Consider the following 27,597-nt stretch of genomic DNA (forward strand, 5'->3'; position numbering starts at 1 on the left):
GGTTGAATGAAGGAACAGATAGTAGCTGCAGTACTATAGTGCAGTAGGCTGGAAGGGCTGATTTCCAGGAACCAGGGCAGACGAGTACATCAACAAAAGGACCTGGGTCCAGGAATAAGGGAGCACAAGGAAATGAGGAAGGAAGAGCAAGGAAAAGGCAGGTGAACTAGCATAGGCAACAGGGTAGTAAACGAGAGTTTCAAGGCACCGCTTATCGTGTGGCGTTTTCTCTTGTAGTAGCTGCTCCTCCGGTTCAAGGCACAATCTTGATGTTAGAAAACAGTCTTGTCTGAAATTATGCGCCATCTTCGTGAGGGATAGCGCAATACTGCCGGAACCATGCTGAGGTGGTCACGTTTCTCCTCAAAAGTTGCCATAGCAATGTGGACACAGATATTCTCCAGGCCTGGGTGAGGCACTCCAGGTATCAAACATCATGCCCCCTTCCAAGCCTGGTTCCACCTGGCTTCCAAGGAAAATGGTGATGGTATCTCTGCAGCTGTAACGTGGAATGGAGGTTTAGTTTCTAGTTACCATAACCTCTCTGCAGTCCTATTCCCTTTCCAGTGTACGATATTGATGTTACAGAATACCACAATAGTAGCGGGAATCGCAGATCTCTCTACTACCTTGTAATCTGCTTGGTTATTTATCATAACTGGAGGTTTGACGTTTTGGTTCTTTTTACCCTGAAAGGGTCTGAGTAGCGACACGTGCAATACAGGATGTATTGTATCCTAGGAAGGCGGGAGACAAATGCAGTAAGCCACTGGTTTTATCTTTTTTAGGATTAGAAATCATCCAAAATATCTTAGAGAATTTGGCAGAAGGGAAATATCTTGATAGATATTTAGCTCATAACCAAACTAAGGCTCCTGCATGGTACTCTGGGCAGATAGTCTCTTAACGTCTGCATACTTCTTGGCTTCCTCCAGTGAATGCTGTAATGCCTGCTGAGGTTGGTGATGCATGTCAAGCAGACTTCAGCAAGCACCCCCTCTGCCAGTTGCTCGACCTCGGGTTGAGGTAGGCCCAGATACTACGCCAGTCCCGCAAAACGTTCGTGGAAGGCCTTGGCTGACGAGGGCGTGTCGGGGTTCTCCTCTGTATCCTGTGGGTCAGGAGGATCCTGCATAGGTGAGGAAGTAGCAGGAGCCAGAGGCTGGGGTACCGGGACTGGAGCCGGAGGCTGTGGAAGAGGCTGGTACGGAACCACCTGAGGAATCGGCGGGGGGGCCAGAGGCAGACGCTGCACCACGGCCTTGGATGCCGACACAGGAGCCTGAAGTGCCACAAGCATTGGAGGGAGCACGTCTCTGATGGCATCCCTGAGTATCACCCCCACCCGAGCGGACTTCATGAGCCTGAGGAACCTCTCAAAGAACCTGTCTTCATTCCCCAGCGGAACCTGCCCTGTGCAAATTAAGGATAGGCTGTAGGCCACATACCTGGTTGAGGCCAGTCCCACCGTGACACTCGTTCCTCGCCGAACTCCTGGAATGGCGTTGGACGTGTGCCCATGTCTGGCCCGGCAGCCTTTTTGTTGAGCTGCCTGCCACTTGCCTGCGTCGTGTTGCCCTCAGACGTAATGCCGGTACAAGGGTGGAGCCCCTTGTTTGAAGACCCAGTACAAGAACCTTCCGGTCCCTCAACACTGTCACCGGGAGGATCCGGGGATCCCTTGGCCAGTAGGCCGGTAGATGGAGTAGCCTCGGTACACGTGCTGGTACGAGGACCTGAGCTGTCCCTTCCGTGCGGGTGAGTCTTTGGGAAGGAGTCTCCCTTGAAGGTGCGATGTAAAATAGAGACCCTACCTTGGGCCTGGATCTATGTTTCACAAAGTTCTTGAGGTCCTCTGAAGGTGACTTCTGGAAGATCTCGCTCCACCTGGCTAGTCTATTCTTCAGAGACCTCGATGACAGGGCGTTACACGCTTCCCAACTGTCGTCTGAACCAAGGCAATGTAGGCAGAGGGCGTGGGGGTTTGAAGTTGGGAAGAGCCCGTCGTAGGGTGGACACCTGATAAAACGTGTGGAAGTCGACATGCGACGGGGAGGAGCATGACGCGTGAGGACTGAGTACCTGAATGATAAAAAAGACAGAGAAGAAGCTATGCGTGTGGAATTACATGGCCCAAGCCAAACCCAGGAGCGCTGGTGAATTGGGCCCTTTCCCTTCGACGCAGAAAAGGGTACTGAGGTGTGGCGCCGAGGGCGGCGTCAGGGTAGCACATGCTCCCAGGGCCGCACCCCCGCCTCTAAATTTAAAGGGGAGGAAGGTTTTTTCTGGGGAAAAGGGTTCTGTCTCCCGTCACTTGGAACGGACGCCCATGCAGTATGTAGGAAAGGGGACTAAATCACTACGGTGAGTAACTTATAATTTCTCAGCCGGGGCCACAAGAAACACCTCTGAATCCATTCCAACGTGTGTTTTTTTACCCCAATGTCCTGCTAAGGTGGAGTCATGACCCATAAACAATACCTTTTTACGTAGAATTGCCATGGGTATGTAAATCTGTTGATGGAGGAACAATCCATCCTTGTTTTCAAGTTCCCTTCTGGAAACGATAGATTATAGCACCAAAGCTATTGGAGAAACGTTGCCACCACCATGACAAACGTAGCTTTAGGCCAAATTTTTCCTCTTAATGGCGGTGTTTCCTTATCTGTTAACCTATTTCGTGATTAAGTATCAGTCAGTATGTTTATTGTCCCAGGAATATATATCAAATTAAATTGGTTGTGTTAGAAAAATGTACCCACCTTGCCTGCCGGCTGTTTTGAAAATCATAATTTTGCAGCAGTTGTACATTTCTGTGGTTGGTCCGTATTGTGAGGGGTCAGAAATGAGCCGGACATAAGGTTGTCATGTTTTTGTCAAAGATATTTATTAAATGAAAATGGGTTGGAAAAATGCCTTTCTGAACCTGTGCTAAAGAAGAGTTTCCTTACCTATAAACCAAAACTAAGGTGTCTGTCTGCATCAGGATGTCAATAACTGGAAAGCTGTCCTTGTGGCCAAAACATCCTATCCTGACCCTCGCACTACAAATAAAAACAATACACATTTGTAAGACAAGATCTTCAACTTGATATCGGCAAAAAAAGTTTACTCAACTGAAGAAAGAATAGTTCCAACACATTTATTTTATTTATTTTTTAATTTGTTTCATTTGTTAGACGCCCAGACCTTATGGTATCACGGCGTGGTTACTGACAACTTAGAAAAGAATTGATCATACAATTGTACATTTATGCATGAAGTTATTACAGTGAGCAGAATAATATGCAGTTCACTCAAAACATTATTTACAGTTGGAACAGGTGTGCTTTGTTCTAATAATATTGGGTGAATAACCAGGTTTTTAGCAGTTTTTTAAAGCCGAGGAGCGAGGTCTCTTTTTTTCGTAATGATAGGAAGGGAGTTCCAGTGATTGGGTGCTAAAACCTGGAAGTTGCTACCCCCCAGCTCTGGTGTTTTTATATCAGGGAGTCACTAAGAGTAAATTGTTGTTAGATCTTCGAGTTCTGGTGGATTATTTTTTCTGAAGGGAGTTGTTGAGGTAGATCAGGGCTTTTTTAGCAAGACATTTGTGTGCGATGCAGAGAGTTTTAAAGATAATTTTGGCTTTGATAGGTAGCCAGTGGGCTTCCTTCCTTAGCTTGGTAATATGCTCAAACTTTTTTATCCCTAGTGCTGCTCTTAAGGCCCTGTTTTGAATCAATAGCAGTTTGCTGATGTTGGTGTTCGAAATCCCTAGCAATAAGACATTTCAGTAATCTAACTTGGACAGTGCTAAGGCCCTGGCCAGGGTGAGACAATTGGTCGGAGTCAGAAGTTGTCTGCTGGATGCTATGAGTTTAGAAGTGTACACTGAGGTGGATGAGAGCGTACTAATATGTTTGGACATGGTGAGGTTGGAGTCGAGGTATACCCCTAATGTTTTTACTTGCTTCAGTACTGGAATAGGAGTGCCATGGATTTTGATTTGATCGAGGAATATTCTGGGTGGAGGGCAGCTAATTTGGAGGGGAGCCCACAATGAGAACTTCTGTCTTCTCATTGTTGAGGCAAAAACTATTTAGCGCCATCCAGTTTTGTAATAGTGGAGGTAGTTGAGCGAGGCGTCCCCGCCGGCACCATCACAAGGAAGGCCGCAGGCTAAGGTGAGTTGTGACCCTGAGCCTTGCCCACATGCCCCCCAAACAGCCAGAAACACTGTAAAAGTGTTTAAAAAATGGCGATCCAGCGTGCTCGGCACTACATGCACTTTTCCCCATGTCCCATTCCTGCCCTGGCCAATCCGACCTCCCGACCCTCCCCCCATCCCCATTGTTCATTTCCCCCAATATCATGAACCCTCCCAGGGCACCCCTCTGCCCGGCAGCCCCTGCGGCTAAGGGCCCCAAGGGCGGCTCCTACAATGGCGGCTCCAGAGAGTGTCTGCAGGTGTCAGCAGGGGAAGCCAATGAAGCCACCAGACACCGACAAAACTAAGTGCTGGCATGAGTGGGGGGTAGAGCAATTACTCTACTCCAGAAAGCTCTTGCCACTCTAACTTACCTTTGAATGGTCTGCAGTATATTGTTAACCAGTACCATACCCTGAGAGAACAACAACGATTAGCCTGAGCCAAATCTAGACTGGAATGTTATTGTTAGCATATGCCACACTTAGATGGAATTCTCAAGTTTAGTCTGCGCCAAATCTAGACAGGAATGTGATTGTTAGCATATGCCACAACTAGATGGAATTTCAGAAATGTGATTGTTAGCATATGCCACACTTAGATGGAATTTCAGAAATGTGATTGTTAGCATATGCCACACCTAGATGAATCCGCAAGTTTAGTCTGCGCCGAATCTAGACAGAAATATGAAAGTTAGCATATGCCACACCTAGATGGAATTCTTAAGCTTAGCGCGCGTTGCATCTAGATAGAAATATGATTGTTAGTATATGCCACACTTAGATGGAATTTCAGAAATGTGATTGTTAGCATATGTGATTCTTAGCATGCACCACACTTAGAATTCTGAACCTAGCCTGTGTCGCATCTAGATAGAAATGTGACTGTTAGCTTGTGCCACACTAGTATGGAATTCTGAACTTTAGCTTACGCGGCATCTAGATAGAAATGTGACTGTTAGCATGTACCGCACCTAGATGGAATCCCACAATTGCAAGGACAGCAATGCCAACTAACCAACCAACTAACAATTCCATCTCTCTGCAGACACCTCTCAAACTATAACCAAACACAACCACAAGCCTTAAACGCAGCAATCTGCACAAACTTTGCAACAACAAAACAAACCACACACAGACTTGTACAACAGCACGCGACGACTACGGACCATAAAACACCCCCCAGCCCAGCCAACGGATCCACCGGGCTGAGGCTGCCAACAGCACATCACTGCTCTCTTGCACTTTTCCAGCTTATTCCCACTAACCCACCCCCTCTCCTCCCCTTTTTCAGAGCCGCCTGAGCGCCAAGGGACCACTTCAGTGGTGATAGTGCGCGGTACAAATGTCCATTAACATTAACATATAATGGCGTATATTTTGTTAATGGTCGTGGTGTCTTGGTCATAGTTTCCTGAGATGCGTATGAGGATCTGGGTGTCAACCGCGAAGTTAGTGTAGAATGCACCCATTTCATCTGATGCCAAGAAGAGGAGTTTGGTGTGGGCTTTATAAAGAGTGGGCGAGAGACATGATCCTTGTGGTACTCCAATGGGGACTGGGATGGGATCGGCAGCTTCTTTACCTATGGCGACTCTAGAAGTGCGTTCAGCAAGAAATGATTTCACCCACATAGTGGCATCGTTAGAGAAATGGAAATCCTTAGCTAATGAGTTACCTGGTTTGTCATGTCCACAAGGTCAAATGAGGCGGTTAGGTCTAACGGCATGAGGATGCAAAGTTGCAAAGTTTCCCTGAGTCTCTGATAGTGTCCATTTGGATTTTGAGATCCAAGAGGGCAGTTTCCGTACTATGATTGGGGACTGAAACCTGATTGGCTAGTTCCGAGTAGCTGGTTCTGTTCAAGATGGGCTTGTATTTGTGTATAGGCTATTTTATCTATAAGTTTGAGTAGGAAAGGGACCGTTGTTATTGGTCGATAATTGGTAGGTACTGAGGGGTCCAAAGATGGGGTTTTTAGAAGTGGGGTGACCCAGGCTTCTTTGATGCTATTTGGGACTGTGTTGGTGATGAAAGAGGAGTTGACAAAGTTAGTGATGGTAGGGGTGAGGGAGGATGCGCCAGATTGACTAGTTTAGCTGGCACGTTATCCCCTTTACAATTTGATGCTTTTAGCTTGGAAATGGTGTCCAGCACTAGTTCTTGGGAGACCGGTGAGAAGTGGAATAAGGAGTTCGTATTGTCATTTGCTGGGGGAGGGGGGTTGGTGGTTAGAGCTAGTCTGCTAGTAAGTCTTTTGTTGCTTATTTTATTTTGTAGCACGACAATTTTAGAAGCAAGTGCATCTTGAATAGTAGTGCACCACTCTTTACTTGAGTTGGTATGAGTCGCGGTAGGGATAGGATTTTCTAATTCTCTAAGAATTGAAAACAGTTCTTTGGAATCTGATGTGGCATTGCTGATGCGTGTGTTGTAGAAATTGGCTTTATGGGAGATAATGGCTGTTTTATAGCTTATGTTGGCATCCTTGAAGGCTTTGGCAGAGTCGGCCGTGGGGTGTTTGTTATGGGCGTGTTCAAAGGCACGTTTGGTTCTTCTTAGGGCAGCTAATTCTTCACCAAACCAGAAGTGGGACTTTTTGTCTGCACGTCGCATTCTGGTTGTGATGGGTGCTACTTCGTCGATAGTGAGGGTGAGGCATCTATGGTAGTAGTCTGCGATGGTGCTCGGGTCATTGCTAACAACTAAATTAAATTGGTTGCTAAAGTTTTATTAAGGGTAGGAACAAAGTTCTCTACAGTGAGCTTTCTGGGATTTCTAGCTTCAAATGTATCCATTACTGTTGTCTTGGGAGGTTGGAGTTTGTCACTCAGGAGGGTGATATTAATGCAGAAGTGGTCAGTCCAGCTAAGAGGAGTAATGGTATCAATAGTTAGTCTGGTATTAAGTGAAAGGATCCAGTCAAGGGTTCTGCCCTTGATATGAGTGGGATCATTCACCAGTTGAGTGAAATTCAGATCTTTGAGTGCTGAGTGTAGAGCTGCGGCTTTGAAATCTAGTTCATCATTGAAACCTAAGTTCAAGTCTCCAAGAATTATACAAGAAGTGGAATGTCTATTTCAGGATGACTATTGGAGCTGGGTGTTCTGTAAATCACCACAAAATTGATTGTGGTTTTCTCATTCAAGGCGAGTTTAGCTAGCAACAGTTCATACCCTGAGAGGACTTTGATGGAACATTTATTTTCTAAAGTGGAAGTCCTTGGATCCAGAGGGGGACACCTTTGTCTGGTTGCTTAAGTAGGTTGGCAATAGTCTCTTTTACTAACCGTTCCTTTCCAGCATGCCTTGATTCACAGTGTTCCTGTTTAGGCAACAAGTTCTGTAACAGTCTTTCTTTAACACAACTCTCTTCTTGGTTCAGAAAACACTGTCTTTCTTTGACATTCCTTGAAGCTTTTCAAATTACCTGGTACATACCCATGCCAGGTTTCTTTATGCAATGCCAACTGCCTGGTGTACTCTCCTGCCAGGTCATCACTTGAGGTTCTCAGGACTTCACGTATTTCAACTGCCTGGTATCTTGTTTTGCAAGGGCTACTCATGTTTCCATTGCCTGGTATCTTGCTTTTGCCAAGGTTTCTCATGCATTTCACAGTCTCTCTCTATGACTGATACTGTATGTATTGCTCTTGGCTTTCTATATATGTTTGCGGTAAGGTTTGGTCAAGATTTGCCCCACACTTGTACTTCAAGCATCTATAGCTCATTGGGGATTGTACTTTGCCTTTTCTGAATTCAAACAATCTTTTAGTGTTAATAATGGTATTACCTTTAAACTGCTGTTGGTGCGGTTGCTGGTCCGCCCTGGGATGTCCACTGGTTTCAGGTAGACTCACCGGTCTTCTCCAGCCTCTGCGGGCCGGTCCGCGCTTCTACAACGTGTTGCTTTCACCTGCTTTCCACACTGAAGTGTTCAGATGTTCTTCTGGCTTCCATTGCGGCTCTGTAGTCACACGCCTGTTTCCTTTCATGTCCCGGAATGGAGAACGCTACCTTCTCGACCTGCTGAGTGGTCAAGCCCTCTCTCGTGGCTCCCAGCATCAACACGGCTCTTCAGTCGCCAGCTCAGCATCTCTCCCTCTAACGTGATGGCCTTCCTTGCTCTGCCGCACCAGTACGTGATCTCTGCGTTGGTGAGCCTTGGGACAGGAGCCCACGTCTTCTCCTGCACTGCCTCTCTCAATAGTGCTCTGGGCATGTTTAAATGTCCTGCACACAGGTTCTTTGGGAAAACAACTAGACGTGGTGTTTCTAGCTCTTAGTACCTTGTTCAAACTCCTTCATCCTCCTTGTCTCAGTACATGGGAATTCTGTGAGTTGAAGTCCATAGGTGTCATTGGACATATGGTATTGAAACAGTTTTCCACAGTGATTCTACATACAGGTATTTCAGAAGAAAAAGGTGTTGTGTTGAAGTTTTGTATGTTAGGTGGGTGTTACATCAGAAAAATATCAAGAAGAGGTGTCTCTACTTCATCTACAAGGGGGAACTAGAGGTTGAGAACATGCCACGAGGGTCTTGGGTATTAGAGGGTCTTCCTTATGGGAAATGGAAAGATACCGCGTCTCGTCCGATGAAGTTATGACATCTCCCCGGTCATTGCCTCCTCCAATGTGATCCTCCCTCATAAAGCCTCCCCCAGGATTAGGTAACGGCTGCTGTCCCCTGACCACATGGGTAGTCACACGCCTGTTTACCGCACGTTAGAATGGTGGGAGTCCTTGTGATAAGCTCTCTGGCTTTTTACTGCGTTTTGTGCTTTTTCTTCGTTTTCTCTATTTTTCGGTCAATCGAGCCCTAAGCTCCACCGATCCATCATCCAACTAACAGGGACCCATTTTTCGTTACTTTCTATGCCCCTCAAGGGGGATTTATCGTCGAGTTCCCTTCTTGGAGGATTCCGGAAGATTCTTTGAGTCCTACTCCGCGTGGACATGGCTGAAGATAAAGGAGACTCAACGCCTCTGTTCAGGATCTGCCCTGGATGTGGACTACGGAACCTTTTCTTGGACGATGGGCACTCCCTGTGCCTTTACTGCCTACATTCCAACCAAACGCACGTGGAGGAGACTTGTGCGTTCTGCAAAGCTATGGTGCCTCGCACCATGAAGGACCCTCGCAAGAGGCTCTCCGAGTGGTTCCAGACCAAGATTCCTGGGCAGCAACCCTCGGCCAGCAAGAGGAAATCTGAGCAGTCTTCTAAGACCTTTGAGGGCGCTCCGGCGACGGGGGCCCAACATAAGGCAAAGCACTGCGAGCCCGCGGGCTCCCGTAGCGCCGTTGGGGCGGCTCCTCAGCGGCCAGGTCAGGAACATCTTCTCCGGTGCCCTCAACCACAAGCCAACGCTCCGGGTCACCGAAGACGAGGAAGTCGGACTATCCGAGTAAACTTCTGGAGAAGTCCTAGCCGACTCAGACAGAGAAAGCCAAGGGAGAACAGGGCGCTGACCCTCCACCCACAGTGAAGGCCTCAAGCGCGCCCAAGGTTGTGAAGGCCCAGGTTCACAAGGCAAAGTCTTCCCTGGAAGGAGTGGTGGCGTCCCTAGCAAAGGCCGCGGATGCGGACTCGCAGGAGGCTCCCCCTAAGGCGAGAGTTTCCCTGCCTGCTCGGAGGGAATCGTCTTTTCTGCCCATTGAGAAGGAACCGGTGAAGACGATGCCGATCATCTCCCCTAAGCTATCCCTGCTGGTCGAGCTGAAGGGGGTGGGGGTGGTAGTCCTTTAGGGCTAGGACATCTCCTCCGAGGAGCTTTCTGGTCTGAAGGCCGTACTGGATAAGAAGTTTGTCGAGGCCAGGTCCTATGGGAAGGACCCCGCCGAAGTGGATGTGTAGAGTGGCGAGGAAACCGAAGAGCAGCAGGGCGTTGAGGAGCCAGAGGACATCACACCACTGCCACCGCTACCGTTGCAGCCACCACAGCAACCTCTGCCACCGCCAGCAGACGTGTCGGCGGACATCCTACAGGCACTGCACACCTTGTGCTCAGAGATCCGGACAGGGATGCCCCTGTCGCCGGCGGGTGATCCCGCAGCACCTGGGCCGTCGGGGGAATACCCTGTCAAGAGAAGGAGAGTCCACCCTCCACCTCATTGCCATCCTTCACCGCCATCCCCTCCTACGAGGGACGATACAGAACCGGATACGGTGACGACAGGCACAGACGACAACGACGGAGGGGACCTTCCGGTGCCCAGGGCCTGGGCGCCCAACCATATTGGATCTTTCCATGCCATGATCGCTAGGGCTTCGGAAATGTTTCAATTGACCCCGAGGAGAAGGAAGGCTCCGTATACCTGCGCCAGGAGGCTAAGAGGAAGACAGTGCTTTCTATCCCTCTCTTGGACGACATTTGGGACGAGGGGCTTTCCCTTCTGAAGAACCCGTCTTCGGCCCCGGCAAAGAGGGACCGGTACAAGAAGAAATACAGAGTACTGGACTCTGCAACCAAGTGTCTCAGATCCCAACCGTCCCCAGACTCGGTGGCGGCGAAAAAGAAGTCATCCGGATCTTCAGCTTCAACGTCCTCTTCACCACCCGACGGTGAGGGAACGATGGTGGATGCCGTGGGGCGACGAGTCATCTCGTCTGCTGCAACGACAATTAAGGCAGCCAATGCTTTGGCCATCATAGCACGCTATGAAAGGGACCTGTGGTTCAAGATTGCTCACCTCCTGGATTTCCTTCCCGACGACAAGAGAGCGGAAGCGCTGGAGATCCTACAAGAAGGCGAGGTGGCATCGGACCATGCCATCACGGTGGCCACGGACATCGCCAACACTGTATTCCGGCAGATGGGCAACAGTGTTTGCCTTCGTTGGCGAGGTTGGTTGAGGGCCACTAGCTTCCACCAGGACATACAGTCGAGGGTGTTGGACATGCCCTTCGACGAGGACAACTTATTCGACAAGACTGTGGATGAGTCTCTTCAGGCCATCAAGGCGGATACCGAGACTGCCCGGGCATTGGGCACGCTCCAGCAGCGAAGTCAGTCCTTTCGGACCTCCAGAGGAAAATCCCAGGGGTACTCCAAAGGTTTTGGGGGCAGCTCAGCATCCTATCGTCAACCATCCCATTCTTCGGCTCAGGAAGCCTACAGGGGCCGGAGGAGGTCGCAGTCGTCGCCCAGGTCCCCAAGGTGGTGCCTCCACGGCAAAGCAGGGCTGAACCGGCCGTGACGTCAGGCCCCACCCGCGCACACCGGTGGGAGCCCGGCTGGCAAACTTCATCAGCGTGTGGAAGTCCATCTCCACTGACCATTGGTTGCTGGATGCCCTGGCCCACAGGCGCACCCTGGAATTTCAACGGAAGTGCCCGCACATTCCACCGGTGGCCAGGAAGGAAAACCACGTCCCTCAACTTCTTCTTGAGGTACGGGCCATGCTGAAGAAGGGCGCGATAGAACTCGTCCCAAAAAAGCTCTGGGGCTCTGGAGTGTACTCCTGGTACTTCCCTGTTGGAAAGAAAATGGGCGGTTGGAGACCCATTCCAGACCTCCGCCGCCTCAACAAGTACATCAGGTCCCAGAAATTTCGGATGGTCACCCTTCAGCACATGCTGGGACAGCTGGGAGGAGGAGACTTCCTATCGTCGCTGGACCTGGAGGATGCCACATCCCCATCCACAAGGGGCACCGCAAGTTTCAGCGCTTCGTGGTCCAAGAGCAGCATTACCAATTCAAGGCCCTTCCCTTCGGATTCAAGTTGGCACCAAGAGTTTTCACCAAGTGTATGGCGCCAGTGACTGCGCCTGCAAGGAGATTCACCTCTACCCCTACCTGGACGATTGGCTCATCTGAGCGAAGTCGAGAGAGACCGCTGTCGAGCACACGGCAGGGACCGCCCAGCTATTCACGGAACCGGGGTTCTCGATAAACTTTGCAAAGTCCTGCTTGGAGCCATCGCAGGACAGTGTTTTTGGGGTCCCGGCTCAACACGATGTCGTGCCTGGCAGCCCAGTCGGAGGAGAGAATAGCGGCTATCTGGGGCAAGGTACAGCAGCTGTTGGCCCTAAATGTCGCAAGGGTGAGGTCCATCAAGTCCCTTTTCGGCCTGATGTCGTCATGCATGTACCTTGTGCGCCTCTGCAGGCTGCGGATGCGACCACTGCAGGAGTTCCTCGACGCCCGTTGGATCCAGGTATCGGTAAGCTTTGAGGACAAGATCACCCTCGACGAGAGTTTCCGTCAAGCGATTCGGTGGTGGGGTGTCCCTGCGCATCTGTCAGCGGGTTCAGATTTCCAGACCCCCCTCATCAGGAGACGGTCACGACGGACGCACACTGGAATTCTCCACGCAAGAGGCCTGTGGCTGCCGGAAGAGAAGTCGTTGCACATCAACGTTCTGGAGCTACGGGCAGTGTTTTGGGCCCTCAGGTCTTTCCTCTATGCGTTCCCCCCGTTGCTGTTGCGACCCGGTGGAGGGTGATCCTCGTCACACCGGCGTGGCCGAGGCAGATATGGTACCCGGACCTTCTGGACATGTCGGCGTCACCTCCAGTCAAGCTTCCGGCGGACGCAGATCTTCTCGCCAGGGAAAGAGGTGCAATTCAGTACCACGACCCAGGGTCTCTGAGCTTGCAGGCCTGGCTCCTGCAGCGCTAGAGTTTGGAGGGTACGATATCCCAGCGGACTGCAAGGGAGTGCTTGCCAAGGCCAGGGCTTTGTCTACACTGAAATGCTACAGGCATAAGTGGAAGAGGTTTGCAGTCTGGTGCTGTGCACGGAAACTCGATCCTCTACGGATTACAGCCCTGCAGGTGCTGCCGTACTTACTGTCACTGGCCAAAGCAGGGTTGGCTCATGCTTCCATCAAGGTTCATCTGGCGGCTATCTCCCGCTACACCAGTACTCCAGGGCGGTCGTCATTGTGGTCACACCGCCTGGTCAAGGAATTCATAAAAGGACTTTTCCGTTAGTTCCCACCGGTGAAGGCTCCGGCCCCGGCGTGGGAGCTAAGCGTGGTGCTGACGAGGCTCGTGTGTCCCCCTTTCGAGCCTATGCATTCGGCACCGCTGAAGTTGTTATCGTGGAAGACAGCGTTTCTTGTGGCCATCACCTCCGCACGACGAGCGGGAGGGATCCAGTCCCTCTCTTGTAGACCTCCTTACTAGACATTCCACGAGACGAGGGTGGTGCTGCGGACACACCCCTCCTTCATGACCAAGGTGCCGTCGGACTTCCATCTCAACGAGCCATTGGTGTTACCTGTTTTCTTCCCGTTGCCTTTGTCGCTGGCTGAGAGGACTTTGCACTTGTTGGATGTGGCTAGAGCGCTGAAGTTCTACGTGGACCGCACAAAGTGTTTTCGAAAGACATCACGTCTGTTTTGTGAACTTTGGCCCTGTGAACCAAGGGAAGGCCCTCTCCAAGGCTTCCATTTCCAGGTGGCTCTCCGGCTGCATCACCCATTGTCACCGGTTGGCAAACCGACCGTTGCCTGGCTGACCGAGAGCCCATTCGACCAGAGTGATCGCTGCAACTACGGCGTTCCTGTCTGATGTGCCCCTGCTGGACATCTGCAGGGCTGCTACGTGGAGGTCGATGCACACCTTCACGAAATTCTACTGCGTCGATCGGGATTCCAGGGAGGAGTCCAGAGTCAGCCAAGCAGTTTGCTTGAAGGTGAGCGTAGTGAGGAGGTAAGAGGTGCTTTACGTTGAGCATTGCCACCTCCCGTGGTTGTGCATGAGTGTACTGCTATGTATTCTTCATGAGCATGTGAATCCATGCCAGACCCATGCTGGAGAACAACAGGTAACTTGTTCCTTGTCCATGTACCGGAAAGCATACTCTTACGTCCCGTCCTCTATGCTCCATCCTGTTGGCATCCCCAGCATGGGGACGGTACCAGAACATTTGGCAGCGAAAAATTTACCTTCCCCTTTACATTTAGCACAGCTTGCGGGGCTCTGCCTCAGGCTTGGGAACGCCCCGCCAACATCCACCCTGCTGCGCCTCCCCTCAGTCCCTTTTCCTGCACGGATGGTGTCCGATCTGGCAGCCAGCACAGAGACTTTAACTTTCTGCGTGCTCCCTTTCTTTGTTTTCCAATCTTATTTAACCTCCCTTCAGTGCCTCGCCTCCCGACGCATGTCAGCTGCAGGAGTATTCACAAGATGTGCTTCGTACGACTGTGCGTTCCCGACTTCGGACCCTCATGCACTCTGCCTGGGGCCCGACCACCAATGGGACGCGTGTGCGGCTTGCAATGCTTTCAGTCACAGGGCATTGAAGAATCGACTGTCACATTGGAGGGAGATATTCTATACTTCTCTGGCGACTCTTAAGTTCTTAGTCTCCAGGCCCTCTGTTCAGCATGGCTCCCTAGTGTGACTAGTCCTTCCCGGGGGTTCCTACAGGCAAGGGTTCCTTGGATTCTGGTTCTGGTTCTAAAGCTTCCGACTCCCAAACCGGGGGGTTCAGGGGCTCGTTCTTGCGCTCCGGGGCAGACCTGAGGCCACCAAGGCTACCGGCTCCCAAGCCGAGGGGTTCAGGGGCCCCTACCAGGCTGTCCTCGGAAGGGCGATCAAGTTTGTCCTCTCTTTCGACTCCAAGGGGCAAAGGATTGTCGGGTGCCACCTCCAAGAGTGGGTCCTATGCACTCTCCAGCATGACTACCGGCACAGGTGCCAAGTGCGCCCAGCCTACCGGAGCTAGCTCTGAGGTCGTGAGTCAGTGCATTACGACTATCGGCCAGCTGGCTGAGGGCCCAGCGTCTATCAGAATGATCTCTGTAGTAGATGCTTTTGTATCGGGTGCATGACCCAAGCTGTATCCTCCCACATCTGAGCCCTCTCGTGGCTCAGGCCTTTGCGCCTGTTGGGCAGAATCCTGTGCAGTTCCCTTGGGGAACACTGCAAAAAGATTAAGACTAGAGGAGTAAGCAGTAAACCCAATTGGTAGCAGTCTGCACCACCCAGATTTACCTGGTAGCTGTGGCTGAGCAGTCAGACTTCTCTCAAGAAGAGTAGGGCAGTATATAGAGTATACACAATAGGGCTAAAAACACAGTAGAGCAAACAAACACTGACCAGAGCTTTGTATAAAAAGTATATAATTATTTATTTAAAACACACTTTAGGCAATATACTAGCACTCTAAATCAAAAGCAAGTTAAAACACAGGTAAAGTATATACACCTCCCTTGATAACTATCAAACAAGTCAGAGTTAAAAACACTACGATTTGGTAAACAGCTGTGAGCGCACAACCTGATGGCACTCCAATAGTTCAGTTAAAGGGAGAGAAGAAGGCAGAGCATAGAAATAAAACGGGTCCCCACATTTTTAGGAGTTCTCAGCAAGGGAATAAAGGCAGTAAATACTGTAGAGCCAAAGTTCATAGGCCAGGCCCACTTTAAATGGAGCAAAGCGAAATGTGCCCAGGATCACATGGTTTAAAATGCACTAAACGTCTTTGCAGAATGTTCAAAAGAGGTTGGGGTGATTCAAGAAGGTAAGGTTAGAAGGTCTGGGGCCAGCCCAGTTGGCAAGCCAAGGATTTAAGGGTCACCTTGGGCAAACCGAAGAAAGGGAGGCCAGGCAGGACACAGTACCTTAAACAGAGAGGAGGCTCCACCGGTGGCAGTTGTTCCTGGCATTGGTTGCTGTTCGTTGTTTCGACCAGGGGAAGAGAGGATCTTGTTGAGGAGGAAATGTGGAGTCGTTGCACTGCACAGGGACGAAACCAGCCACGGAGTTGGTCAATAAAAGTTGCGTTCCTTTTATTCGCGGTCAAAGTTGTGAAGCTTGGCTATCCGGCCGCCGGGGTGCTTGGCGTGGGCGATTCGACTAAGAGACGTCTTTGGAAGGCAAAAAGGGCAAACTGGTTGGTCCCACCAGCTCAGAGGAAGAAGACTCGTCCAGCAGAAGATCTTCTCTTGTCGTCGGGAAAGTGGTGATGTAGTTGCAGCAGGGCTTCACCGGTGGTGTCGTCGTTGCAGATGGCTCAGCTTCTTCCCTCTTCGGATTCTTAGGTCTTGTGACGAATTCTGAAGTTCCAGTCCCAAAGGCCGTGCTTTTATGCAGAAAAAAACCCCATTCATCAGTCTAGCTGTCAATTACACATGCTGGGCCAATCAGAGTAGAGTGTGACTTGGGTTGCCGAGGCAACGCAGTCCAGGGTGCCAATTCCCCCCTCCACCCTTCCTGTGGAACCCAGACAGAGTGGCACCATTTGGAGGGCTTCTGTGGAGAAGCCCGCCAAAAAAGTGGAACAAAGGGCTCGACCTTGTTCAGAGTTACAGAGACGGACACGAATGCCATTTTAGAGAAGAGTTCTGGCAAAAAGACCCAACTGTTAATTTAATATTAAATAAATAAACCACCGGTATCTTTAACATTGCACCAAAAAGTGATGCGTTTAAAATCAATGGGAAAATCCCATAGAGAATATTCCGGTGGAATATTTCGCGTGGTAACCACTGCCACCAGCCAGATACTCGACAAGGGGGGACTGGACAGTGCTCCACGATATGATGGTCTGTACTGGTTCTGTTCACAATTTAGGACTTGTAAAGTCAATGGTTACTTTACATGCCCTGGGAGACAGTAGTCAGTCCCAGGGTATGGAGTCTATGTTTGGGGGTCACTATTGACACCCCTGTGTTACTGCAATGAGGGTGCTGTGTAACACACACATAAAAAAATAGATGATACCCTTTGGAGCAGAAAGAAAACCCCCATAGCCCATAAGCACACAAAAAGTCAGACATACCTCAAATCATGCCTAAGAGTGGGAGGAAAAGAGTCTCACCCTTAGCAGGAGAAAAAAACAAACCCCAAAAATCCATCAAAGCTGCTGGGGGACTCACTAGGTTTGGGAAATTAGCCTTATAAGAGAATTCTCCCTAACAGCGCCCTCCCGCCCAGGGCATGAAGCAAGGTTCCAAAATGGCAGATGGGCACGTGGCAGAGCCCGCTAGGCCGGGGGACATCTTAGACTCAACGCAGGGCCTGCGCGTGCTCTTGCCCATTGAATGGGCGTTGCCAGAAGTTTCCAGTCCCTTTGTCTCTGGAACCGGCAGAGGAGGCGTCTGGTCTCCTCAAGGGTACATTTACCCATTGCAGCCTTGTAGCTACCCACCTCAGGCGCCTCAACACTTTGACCAGGAGTAGAGACCAGCGCTTCGGAGGGCTGGGCCCCTAGGGATCCAGCAACTAGCGAGGACTGCTTCTTTGTGCGCTTCCTACTCCTCAGGCGTCTTCCTCAGATGACGGGGCTCCTGAAGGATTTACTGAAGGAGGTGATCAGGCAGGTGGTGCCACCTACTCTGGGCCCTTTGCTGGTTCCTCCAGTGCTACCGGTTCCAGTCCTGGTCTCTCCATGGTCCACGAATCCGGTCTGACATCCCACTCCAGAAGGTTGTCCTGCCAATGGCAAGAAAAATCTTGGAGAAGCCCAGGGCCAACGCCCAGATGAACAAGAAGTTGGACAGCAGGTTCAGGCTGGCGGACGGGGAGCCAATCCTCCTGGCCTCCCACCTGCAGCCACATTTTTCAGTGGTGAATGCGGCCTCACTATATTGTAAACCATTGTCTTTGTCGTCTTCCTCCTTGGGAGCCATCTGCAGTTGTCTTTTTAATGAGGACAAGGTTCTAGAGTCTTTGGGCAACTGTGGTTGCCATCTCAGGACTGCATATGCTGCAAGCCAATGCTGACGCCCTTTTAGCCGCGTCTAACCAGAATGTGGCGCGAACTTGGGGAGTTTGTCTGACCTCTTTGGAGAGGCCTTCAAGGCCGGTGTGGTGGATGCCCGGGCCGTTGCGCAGGACCTCATGGAGTCTTTGGTCCCCCACATAAACACTGCCAGCTGAGGGCTGTGCCTGGGTGTCGATATGAGAAGGACGGCGTGGATGCATGCCACTAAGTTTTCATCTGACTTACACAAACGTATCCTAGGCCTGCCCTTTGAGGGGTGTGTACCTCTTTCACTCCTCGACCGATGTCGAGTTAACAAAGAAGATAACTTCCATTCAAACCGCCATGTCCTTGGCCATCCTGACAAAGCCAGAGCAGAAGTCCTTCCCTCAGTCTCGGGGTAGGACCAAATTCAAGCCCAGTACTTTCAAGCTGGGGCAACACCCCCACATCTGAAACACAAACCATGCCTTGATAAAGACCCCTCTGGGTCGAAACACATGTCGGCTGACCACCACAAGACTGAGTCTTCACTGTAATAAAAACGTCACTAAAAACAACCGCACTTAGCATGGGAATCAATTCATATACTGAATTTCCAAATGAACACATTGCGAGGTAACCCAAACTGTCTCCCTTTACCTACCAAGAGGTGTGGGCTCACCTCTACCAACCTGGGACCTTGCACACAACTTTAAGGACTACATGACCAACAAATAGAGCTTAGCGCAGCAGCGTTCAAAACTACAGCCCACCGTCATCCTATTATGTAATAAGTGTAGCCTGGTATCTAAGCATCCGATGTGTTCAAAGGGGACTGAGGTGAGGTGCCAGAGGGCGGGGCCTCGGCAAGGCATTCCCAATAGAGGCCGTGCCCCTGAGTGCTGTACTAAATTTAAAGGGGAAGCTCAATTTATCGCTGCCAAATGTTCCGGCTCCGTCCCCATGTTGGGGGACACCCTCGAGGATGGAGGAAAGAGGACTATGGACTATGAGTACTCTAGTCACTACGATGACTAACTTTAATTTCTGAAACTGTTTATTAAAGTGGATTTACTGCATTCATGGAAAATGTAACATGGAAAATGTAACATCTAAGGGCACAGAATAGTGTACTTTAAAAGTGGCAATGGGTACAAAGCAACCTGAACCAAGCATCATCTAGAATTGAACTCTTGACATCTATAATCTGCTGATGCCACCTCCCCAAAAATAAGATGTGAAGAAAGATCCCATGCTTTTTCACGTAGATGAACTGGTGGGGATAGGGCCATAAAGAGAACTGGTCTGCAACTTGGTCACTGGAAGGCTAGTCCCAACTGTAAATCCTAAGGCAGCATTGATAGGTTGCATCTGTGCACGATGGGCTTCAGATAAAGAGCAATTAATTGGGGTTCAGTGTGACCAGCGATCTTTTTTTTCCGAATCGGATCACTCCGGCCCTGTCGAAGGCAGAAAAGGAAAATATCTAGAAAAACAAAGGTAATCTGAAAATCTATAAACACAAGGATTTCAAACGTCAGAGACTTATTACCACCAGTTCTCTGGGTCATAAATATTAGCCCTGACCGAACAGCTGAAGAACTGAACACTCCAGATGCTTTGTTGGTGACAGACCCAACTGCAGATGATATTTAATATTTTGTATTGGACAAATGCATTTTTGCTTAGTGGGAGTTACTATTTCACCCATAATTCTGAAACCGAATGTTGCAGCAAAATATTTCTTTTTGGGTAATATTCAGTTTGAGATGCTAAATTTAGGACTACCACAACAATTTGGCTAATGTGATTTCTAATTATGCATATTAGGCAAATTTATATTTGGTTACAAAGAAATGACTCACTCTAGTGTGTCATGTTATGTGGTCTTACCAATACTGGGTAGTTCTCCAGGCACTCACGTGGCTCTGTAAGAAAGAGGGCGGGGTGGTTTAGGGAGGGTAGAATCAAAGGATGGGTCCAGAACCAGGAGAAACTGGCGCCTGTTTGTGTTGGCTTGCAGATGGGTTGAATGCGTGTACTGGCATGTTGTATCCATAAGGGGTGAGGCCCAACTCCTGGAGTATTTGTTGTATGCAAGTGTTTGTTATTAGGGTTTGTGTTTCATCTGTAGTTTAACCAGTAGTTTTGATTGTGGTTACTGGATTGTTGTACCCGTAAGGGGAAGGTCCACTGTCTTGTTTGTCTATTGTATGCAGGTGTTTACGTTGTGCGTGTTTCACGTGTTTCATGTGTCGTTTGGCTGGTAGTTATGGTTGTGCGCACTGGCTTGTTGTATCCATTGGGGCAAAGGGCAATGATGAATGCTGGACCACTTTAATTATAGTTACCCTTGCAGGACTACTTTAATTATAGTTACCCTTGCAGACAAAACGCATGTTCTTGGGTCAACATCAACATTAAGAAATGTATGTCTCAAGATCCTCTTTTGAGTAAACTTGTGGCCATTAATGTATTTTGTTTTCTCTAGTTATCTTTGAAACATCCCCTTGAACACAATCTCATGTATTTTTGGCTTTATATCCATTGCATCAATTATATGCTTTGATATTTGAACATATATTTTGTCTTTGGTTCGAATGGTGTGTGTTTTGTCTTGCATTTCTTATGTCAAAATAGCTTGTTATATTTGCTATATTTTTTCTATATTCAGAATAACATTCTTGCCAATAAATTTCCAATTATTTTTCTCACATTGTGGTGTACCTCTTTTTGTTATGATAGTTGCATGAGGGAGTTTCCCCTTGCTTCACAAGTGAATCAATTGTGCCACCTCACATGACAGATATTTTCTGCCGGTGAATGGACAGTGTTTGCTGCATACTGGCTTTCAGGTCATTCAACCTCGTGCACCTGCTGTAATCGTCCTGAAGGACAGTGCCCACAGCTCCCACCTTGCCATTTATTCCTGGCCACATGGTGTTTTTCCTCTGGACAGTGGTCTTTCAATGCTGCATTCTAAACAGCTCATTAACCTGTCTTACCACCTCATCAACAAGGACCTGGAACTCTCTGGTGATTTTATTTGGCTTCATAAACACCTGAATTTGTAATTGATTATAAAACCAGTACACACAGGATCAAATCACGACAGACACACTTTGCATAGCCAGAGAAATATCAAGATAGTTGCTGGCCCACTGTGTATTCCACACCTACATGTAAGCTATTTTACTTATTCTGGTACTTATTTCATAAACAGCTGTCAACATGGCACCGCTCTTTTGAACTGTGCAAACCCAGTTCTAAGACACGAAGGTCATGTGAATGACACCATTTAAGAGGACTTTTTAATATGCCGCCGACTATGTGTAAGCTGGTCATATATTCTAAACAGAGGAGTTCATTAAGTCATTCATTTCTAATTTGAGTAGTGTATATAGATCTATACAAATACAATTCTGATTTGATAATAATTTTGTTGCCTTTAGGTGAACTTAATACATAAATACTCAACGGCAGGTGATGCTTTACCAAAACACATCTTTATTGTAATTTGACTACTTTGGAGATATGGAAGTATGACTCAGCCACATAATATAGGTTTCCGTTTCTTTTTAAGTTAAATTGTCTTTTGCATAACTTACTAGAAGTGTCTCTTGCATTAAGATAAACGTGAATCAGTGTGATAATTTCTGAATTGGCAACCTTAAGTGGGTCGCTTATCTTTGCTGCTTTCTTTGAGCTAAAATCAAATTAACTTAACAAGAATTACTTTAACGAAGAACCATTTCATTTAACTTATTTATCAGATTTATTTCTATACCTTTTTCAAGATATGCTGCTTGACCACACATTCAAATATGTCCCTAAGGAAAGCCACTTGAGTCAAGTAATTTCACATAGAGAAGTGGTTGAAACATGGCATGTGGACCACCGTTTGCAGTCTTCGAATTTGGCCCTGAATTTGGATCTCTTAAATCTTTCTGATGGATGATCCACCTAACCTGTATCTGTTTTTTTCATTTGTATGAATATGTATGTGATTTTTAAGTTTGCTACTTTTATTTATTTTTTGTTTAGTTTTGTACTGAACTATGAGAAAAATAGATTTATATTCTTTCTTAATTGTATTCTTTGTTAATTGTGGCAGCTATTTTTCACTTGCACGTCAAGTAGTGTAAAATATTTTGTGTGGATAAAATGCATATTTGTGTATTCTTGTAGCAAACTATACAAAAATGACTTGGAGTATTATTTTTAAGTTTTACAAAATGGTAAATGAATTTTATAATGTTTGCAAAAAAATTCAAACATGAAGCAACTACATAAAAAAGGTCCAACTACAGCTTACAATTATGTGTTACCTAGGTAGAAATGGTGGTCATTCTATTAAAGCCATGACAAAGGGGGAGAAATATTGATGTGAAAGTAGGGGGGCGACAGGCCCCTATGTCTACCAGAATGTTTGCCTACAATCCTTTGTAGGCCTTCATTATTTGTCTCTTTTAGGTCTGGTTTGCATGTTTCGCTATCGTACAAGAAAGTTACATTTCACTCTTAAGTATATTCCAAAAAGTCTGATGATACAAGGTAGTCTCTTACAAAAGAAACATTTTTGGTGTGTTTTTCCCCACTTTACTCTTAGGAATTATTTGATATTGAAGAATTGTGAAGGCAGTTGGTTTTGGGAGCTCTCTGCAGTTCAATTTCCATTTATTGTCTGTTTATCTTGTATCCTCAGGGGAAACTGCCGCTAACAGGGATGACAATCGTGAAACTAGAAGACAGTGAAAATCAGAAAAATGGCTTTGAAATAGCAGGTAAGAGCAGAATGTCCCTTTACGCATTATAGTGTTTTCTCTTACAAAGAAACACTTTTGCATACACACATCTGCATGCATGTTGCTAGTTGGGCTTCAGCCAGCACCCTTCTGTGTGCATATAGAGGGCTCTCTGTATTCAAACCGAGCTGGCAAGCAACGTAACTCATAAACGTGTGGGAAGTAGATATAATTCATTGAGGCAGAACGCAGTGTGAGAAGGATAACATCAGTAGGGAGTATGGATTAGGGGTGGGAGGTTTTTCAGAGTTGGGCAAGGTGAGTGTTCATTGCATCTTTGTCATGTTAACATACTAATGAATAAATAGCCATAGAAAAAGAATAGGGATCATTTCATGCTCTGACACACTGACAGTTTTGTGATTACATTTCTAAATTGTTGTAAACTTGCTTGAAGTATTCATTATTTCCTTTGAAAATTGAATTAAAGTACAACATGCCACCGCAAAATACACAAGTGACCCTTGAGAATGCCAGTTGACCACTTTATTTTGCATCTTAACTTCCGCGAGAAAACAGAAGTACTAATGTTAGACTTGGAAAATAATTGAAAGCTCAATTGGAGGTTGCAACCTTCACAAACACTGCGTCTGAACAGACGGACAGGGCAGGGATCCAAACCGAGCGTCTCTTGCAACTCGAGACAGGCAGCGAGCCAAGCTTCCCATTAATTAGCAGCCCGGAATGCCAGTATACTGTTCCTTGGGAGCCTCCAATACATTATTAAAGGACCCCAAGATCACAGAATGGCTGCCCGACCCTGAGCTTTGGATCACAGCAAATGATACCTTCATTCAACTCGATGGGCCTGCAGATGATGACCTCTTCCACTTAAGCCATTGAAACCAGCCAACTCCCTTCTGCATTGATAATCTCGAAGCAACAGGAACATGCCTTTTTAAGATCTAATACTGTCCTGGCAGTAGATATGTTGAGCACCACATATACGGCTCCTTTCTTGCAATGGACAAGAGATGTTAGACAACAGTACCCATCACACATTTATTGAACACACTACTTAGTGGGTTAATAAAAGCACTCTACATCCATATGAAATTCCCCTCTGAAATGTTCAGAATGTGAAAATTAGACAAAGCCAGTCATTTCTCCCTTGGTATGGGCTATCATATGTTTTTTAACTGTGTACCCCAATAGTATAGTTTTTTGACTCGAGGGACAGTCTTCTCTCTTTCCTTTTAGATAGGCAGCACACCATTGCCGATCTAGGGACAGTGCTCCATGGCAGGGAAAGTGTTTGCTTCTACTTAAGGACAGTGTTAGTGGTCCTTGTGATTATTTCTGACTCCAAATAAGTCTGTATTTGACTAGTGCTCCAATCCATTCCTGTGTGTTAATACATGTACTAGATATAATGGTGGAGTTGAAGATTATATTTAGTTTTATAATTACTTAGCCGTCCCCGACTGTAATTGGACCGTCCCACTGGGACAGCCAGGCACCCAGTCAGAACTAAATCCAAGCAGACACCTTGGAGGACAAAGACTTGTGGAGTTTTAGTGACCTCCCAGTTTCCCGTCCTTGCAGAAATACTGGTGGCTTTGGGCAGGCTTCCGAATGGGAGTCCATCGAAGACAAATGAGCAAGCAGGACTTTTCCCCACCCAGGTTAGCACAGGAAGGCTCAAGAAAGGACAAGCCATTGTGAGTTGGCGAAAAGACAGGCACCATTTTAGGTCAATGGTGACCCATGTGTCTCTTACCGCAGCTGTGATAGCAGACTTTGTGTAAAATTCACAAGTCGATTGAAAATATCCACTGCCACCAGCCACTCAGATAGACTTGCCATTGTAACTAGAAAGTTTACAGAGAAGTGAGAAAAGGGATACAATGTGTCCCCTCAGCACTCCACATAAGGTGGGGTGTGCTGATCTAAAAGAAAAGCATAGGTAGGATAAACAATATCCACCCTATCCTGGCAACTGTATATTATCACAGGAATGTAAAAGAAAACCAAAGGAGGAAGCTGAAAGAGCCCCCAGCAACACTGCACATGAGGTGCTGTGTGCTGCAACTGTAAAATACGGATGCCACAAAAAAATGGAGGAAAGCAGACTCAATCCAGAGAAACCAATAAGGGTTCTCGGAGTCACAGAAAAGAATGAATGAGAGAGTGAGGAAAAAGGGTTTCTACTCACTAAGGAGAGTCGGACAAAAATCCAGTTGTCCAGCAAAAAGTGCTGGGGAACTCACTAAGTGGAGAGAATTACACACATGATGGAAATTCTACCCAACATACCCATTCTCTAACAAATGCCCCTGTAGTTTAGCAAACCGGAAACCTTGGTGTTCTGAGGTGGCACTAGCATTGACAGTTGGTTGAACAGGAGGGAATCACACTGAAAGAAACTGGAATTTAAATAAAGGTTTTAGATCACTTCCTCTTGCCATAGGGTGGTATCCATGAAAATATCCTCTATCTCATTCACGGTTTACCACCTTACCGTATGTTCAGTGTGGCACAGCTTTGGCCCATCAGAAGAAGGAAAGGGTAAAAGAGAAGACCCACTACCACTCCTTAGATTGTGACAAATAAGATGAACTACATTTTCTAAAACATAAAGTTATCTGGCCATCCATGAAAAACTAGAGGTGCATGCAGTGGCAAGTCACAAAGCATGATATGGCAAAAAGTGTGCTGTTTCTGCTGGAAATCCAAAGATGTTTCCCAAAGAGCAGTTTCATCCACTGATAAGGCCTTTATGCAGAGACGTCAATTCACCAAAATGCCTGGTGTAGCGAAAGTGACATCACATACATCTGATGGCATCACAGGAAGTGATATCCTACAGTCTTAGATCCTTGTGTCATCACATGAAATGACATTTAACCTTGATGTCATCACCTGAAGTGTGGCTGACGGGTGTAAAAACATAAGAAGGCATGCATTTCATAAGACCAACCAGCACTGAAGCTATCAAGCACATTTTGAATAGGGTTGTGCCTTGATATGCCTTGGACGGGGTCATGTTATGACAGACCCAATAGAATCAACATAGGCCAGGGACACTGCCATACCTACACCACAATAGCCTCCTGTGGCCATTTACTGCCAACTTATACCAATTATTGCTGCACATGCCAGGTATAGTAATCATATGCCAAGTAACACCCTGCATTCACAGCTGCTGCTATAACACAGTGTGGCTAATGTATCCTCTGATGGCACAGCCATCACTGTCTGTTATAGTCTTATTCTATGTATGTCAAACTATGGTCAAAATAAGTAAGTTACAGCTTTGTATATCCACTTGCTTCTTTCATTTGCCAAGTGCATCCTGTCCATTAATGCCTCATACACCTGGTATGAGATGAAGTCAGAGGAATAAGTCTGACACAACACTCCAAACACTTGTAATAAGTAACAAAGAACGCTTTATTTCTGTTTACCACAAACATACTTTTATAATGTCGTTTATAGAGGCAGTATATATCATTCACATTTTAATTCAAAAGTTTATAAACTGAAAAGGAACCCATGACTCCTCAACGTGTTTCGAGCCATGCATGGTTCATCAGGAGGACCAAGAGGCTGACCCCACAGGGTTGTACTCTTCTATGGTGCTGACCATAAAAGCTGTTCACCATACATTCCTGGGTTATATGGTGAGAGGCATATATGGTTGAGGATAGCCTGCTAGGATTCACACCTGTGACCTGCAGAACACACATAAATTCCAGCAGTGAGCACCTAACCTGCTGAGCTATCTTACCAGCTATTTCTTCCTAAATGTGCATACCACAGCATTTGGTAATGAGTTGGCTGTGGTGGTTACATGTCTTATTAAAACCCTTATATTCCGACTGCTTTTAAGTACTGGACAGGAGATGATGATGGGTAGATATTCTGATAAATGTGTTTAACAGCACAATTGATTAAACAGCATTTTGCCACAATTGGATAGCTCAGCAATTAAACACTCATCTGACACATGCCAGCCTGCACTTTCCATGTTCATATTTCAGCGGGGCTGAATCAGTCCCACATCCTTCTACGGTCGATACACTAAGTACTATTGCATTTCATACTGCTGGAGGCATCAGACATAATTATAATGTTGACGTTCTATACATAGAAATGATATACTAACTATTTTACTTGGATATGGGAAAATCTGCCACAGTACCTTAAAAACATGGAGTATTTTTGCACAGAATGATAGGCCTCAGAAAAATAAAACGAACAAGTTGACTCTAAATAAGTAGCCCTTCAGCTCAGCAACTGCAACCCCCTGGGGACCCCCAAATGACGTCAGTGCCTTTTATGTAGAATGCTCTGCATTTTGTACAACTTGCATTATCTTCAAGAATGTGTAAGTCAGAAAGCCCATGGAACAAAATGTCTGCAGATTCTTAGTTGGGGAAGAAAGTTATACAAATTGACGAATTCTGCGCCTAATGTAGTGTCCAAGTTAGAAACAACTTAAATATTTCTGCATCATGGACAGTTGGAAACAGCAATAATACTAAACCACAGATGGGTGTGGGATTTTAAAAAAACAATCTTGTCCAATGGACACATCTACTTGTCCTGTAGAAAAATCTACATCACTCTGACCTCAATTTATTAAATAATGGCACAGACACCATGCTATTATATATTTGATAACTGTCAAATATAGCAAACATGAAAATGAAATGAGTACAACACACCATATTCAGCTGCAACGGTCTATCAAACTGTATGGCTTTATATTTGGAAATAAAAACTAGGACCTTCTCTGCGCAAAATAAATGCATTTCTGATGCTTGTGGCTCTGCTTAGAATCACATGCTGTGCACATAGTCCGACATCTAGTGGAAATCGCAGAGTATTGCATCTTTCTTTCGAAGATCGAAAGGGGACGTCGACATAGGCTTGACTGTAACCCTATCCCTAACGTGATGTGTAGTGTACCCAAAATCCCTCGTGTGTCGAGGTCGCACCAGATTGTTTTTTTTCCG

The 27,597-nt window shown here is 47.1% G+C and overlaps 1 protein-coding gene across 5 annotated transcripts in view; it reads left to right on the forward strand.

Annotated features, from left to right (window-relative positions):
* The window catches only part of ARHGEF7 (Rho guanine nucleotide exchange factor 7), a 1,715,641-nt gene that overhangs the window by 1,204,250 nt on the left and 483,794 nt on the right, over positions 1 to 27,597 (forward strand). For all 5 annotated transcript variants that reach the window (XM_069636766.1, XM_069636768.1, XM_069636767.1 and 2 more), the window contains one exon: positions 22,537 to 22,615. In XM_069636766.1, coding sequence (XP_069492867.1) covers positions 22,537 to 22,615 — 79 coding nt within the window. The remainder of the gene's footprint in view (positions 1 to 22,536; positions 22,616 to 27,597) is intronic.

Source organism: Ambystoma mexicanum, chromosome 7p, assembly GCF_040938575.1.
Source record: "Ambystoma mexicanum isolate Mex_15411 chromosome 7p, UKY_AmexF1_1, whole genome shotgun sequence".
NCBI classification, from domain to species: Eukaryota; Metazoa; Chordata; class Amphibia; order Caudata; family Ambystomatidae; genus Ambystoma; species Ambystoma mexicanum.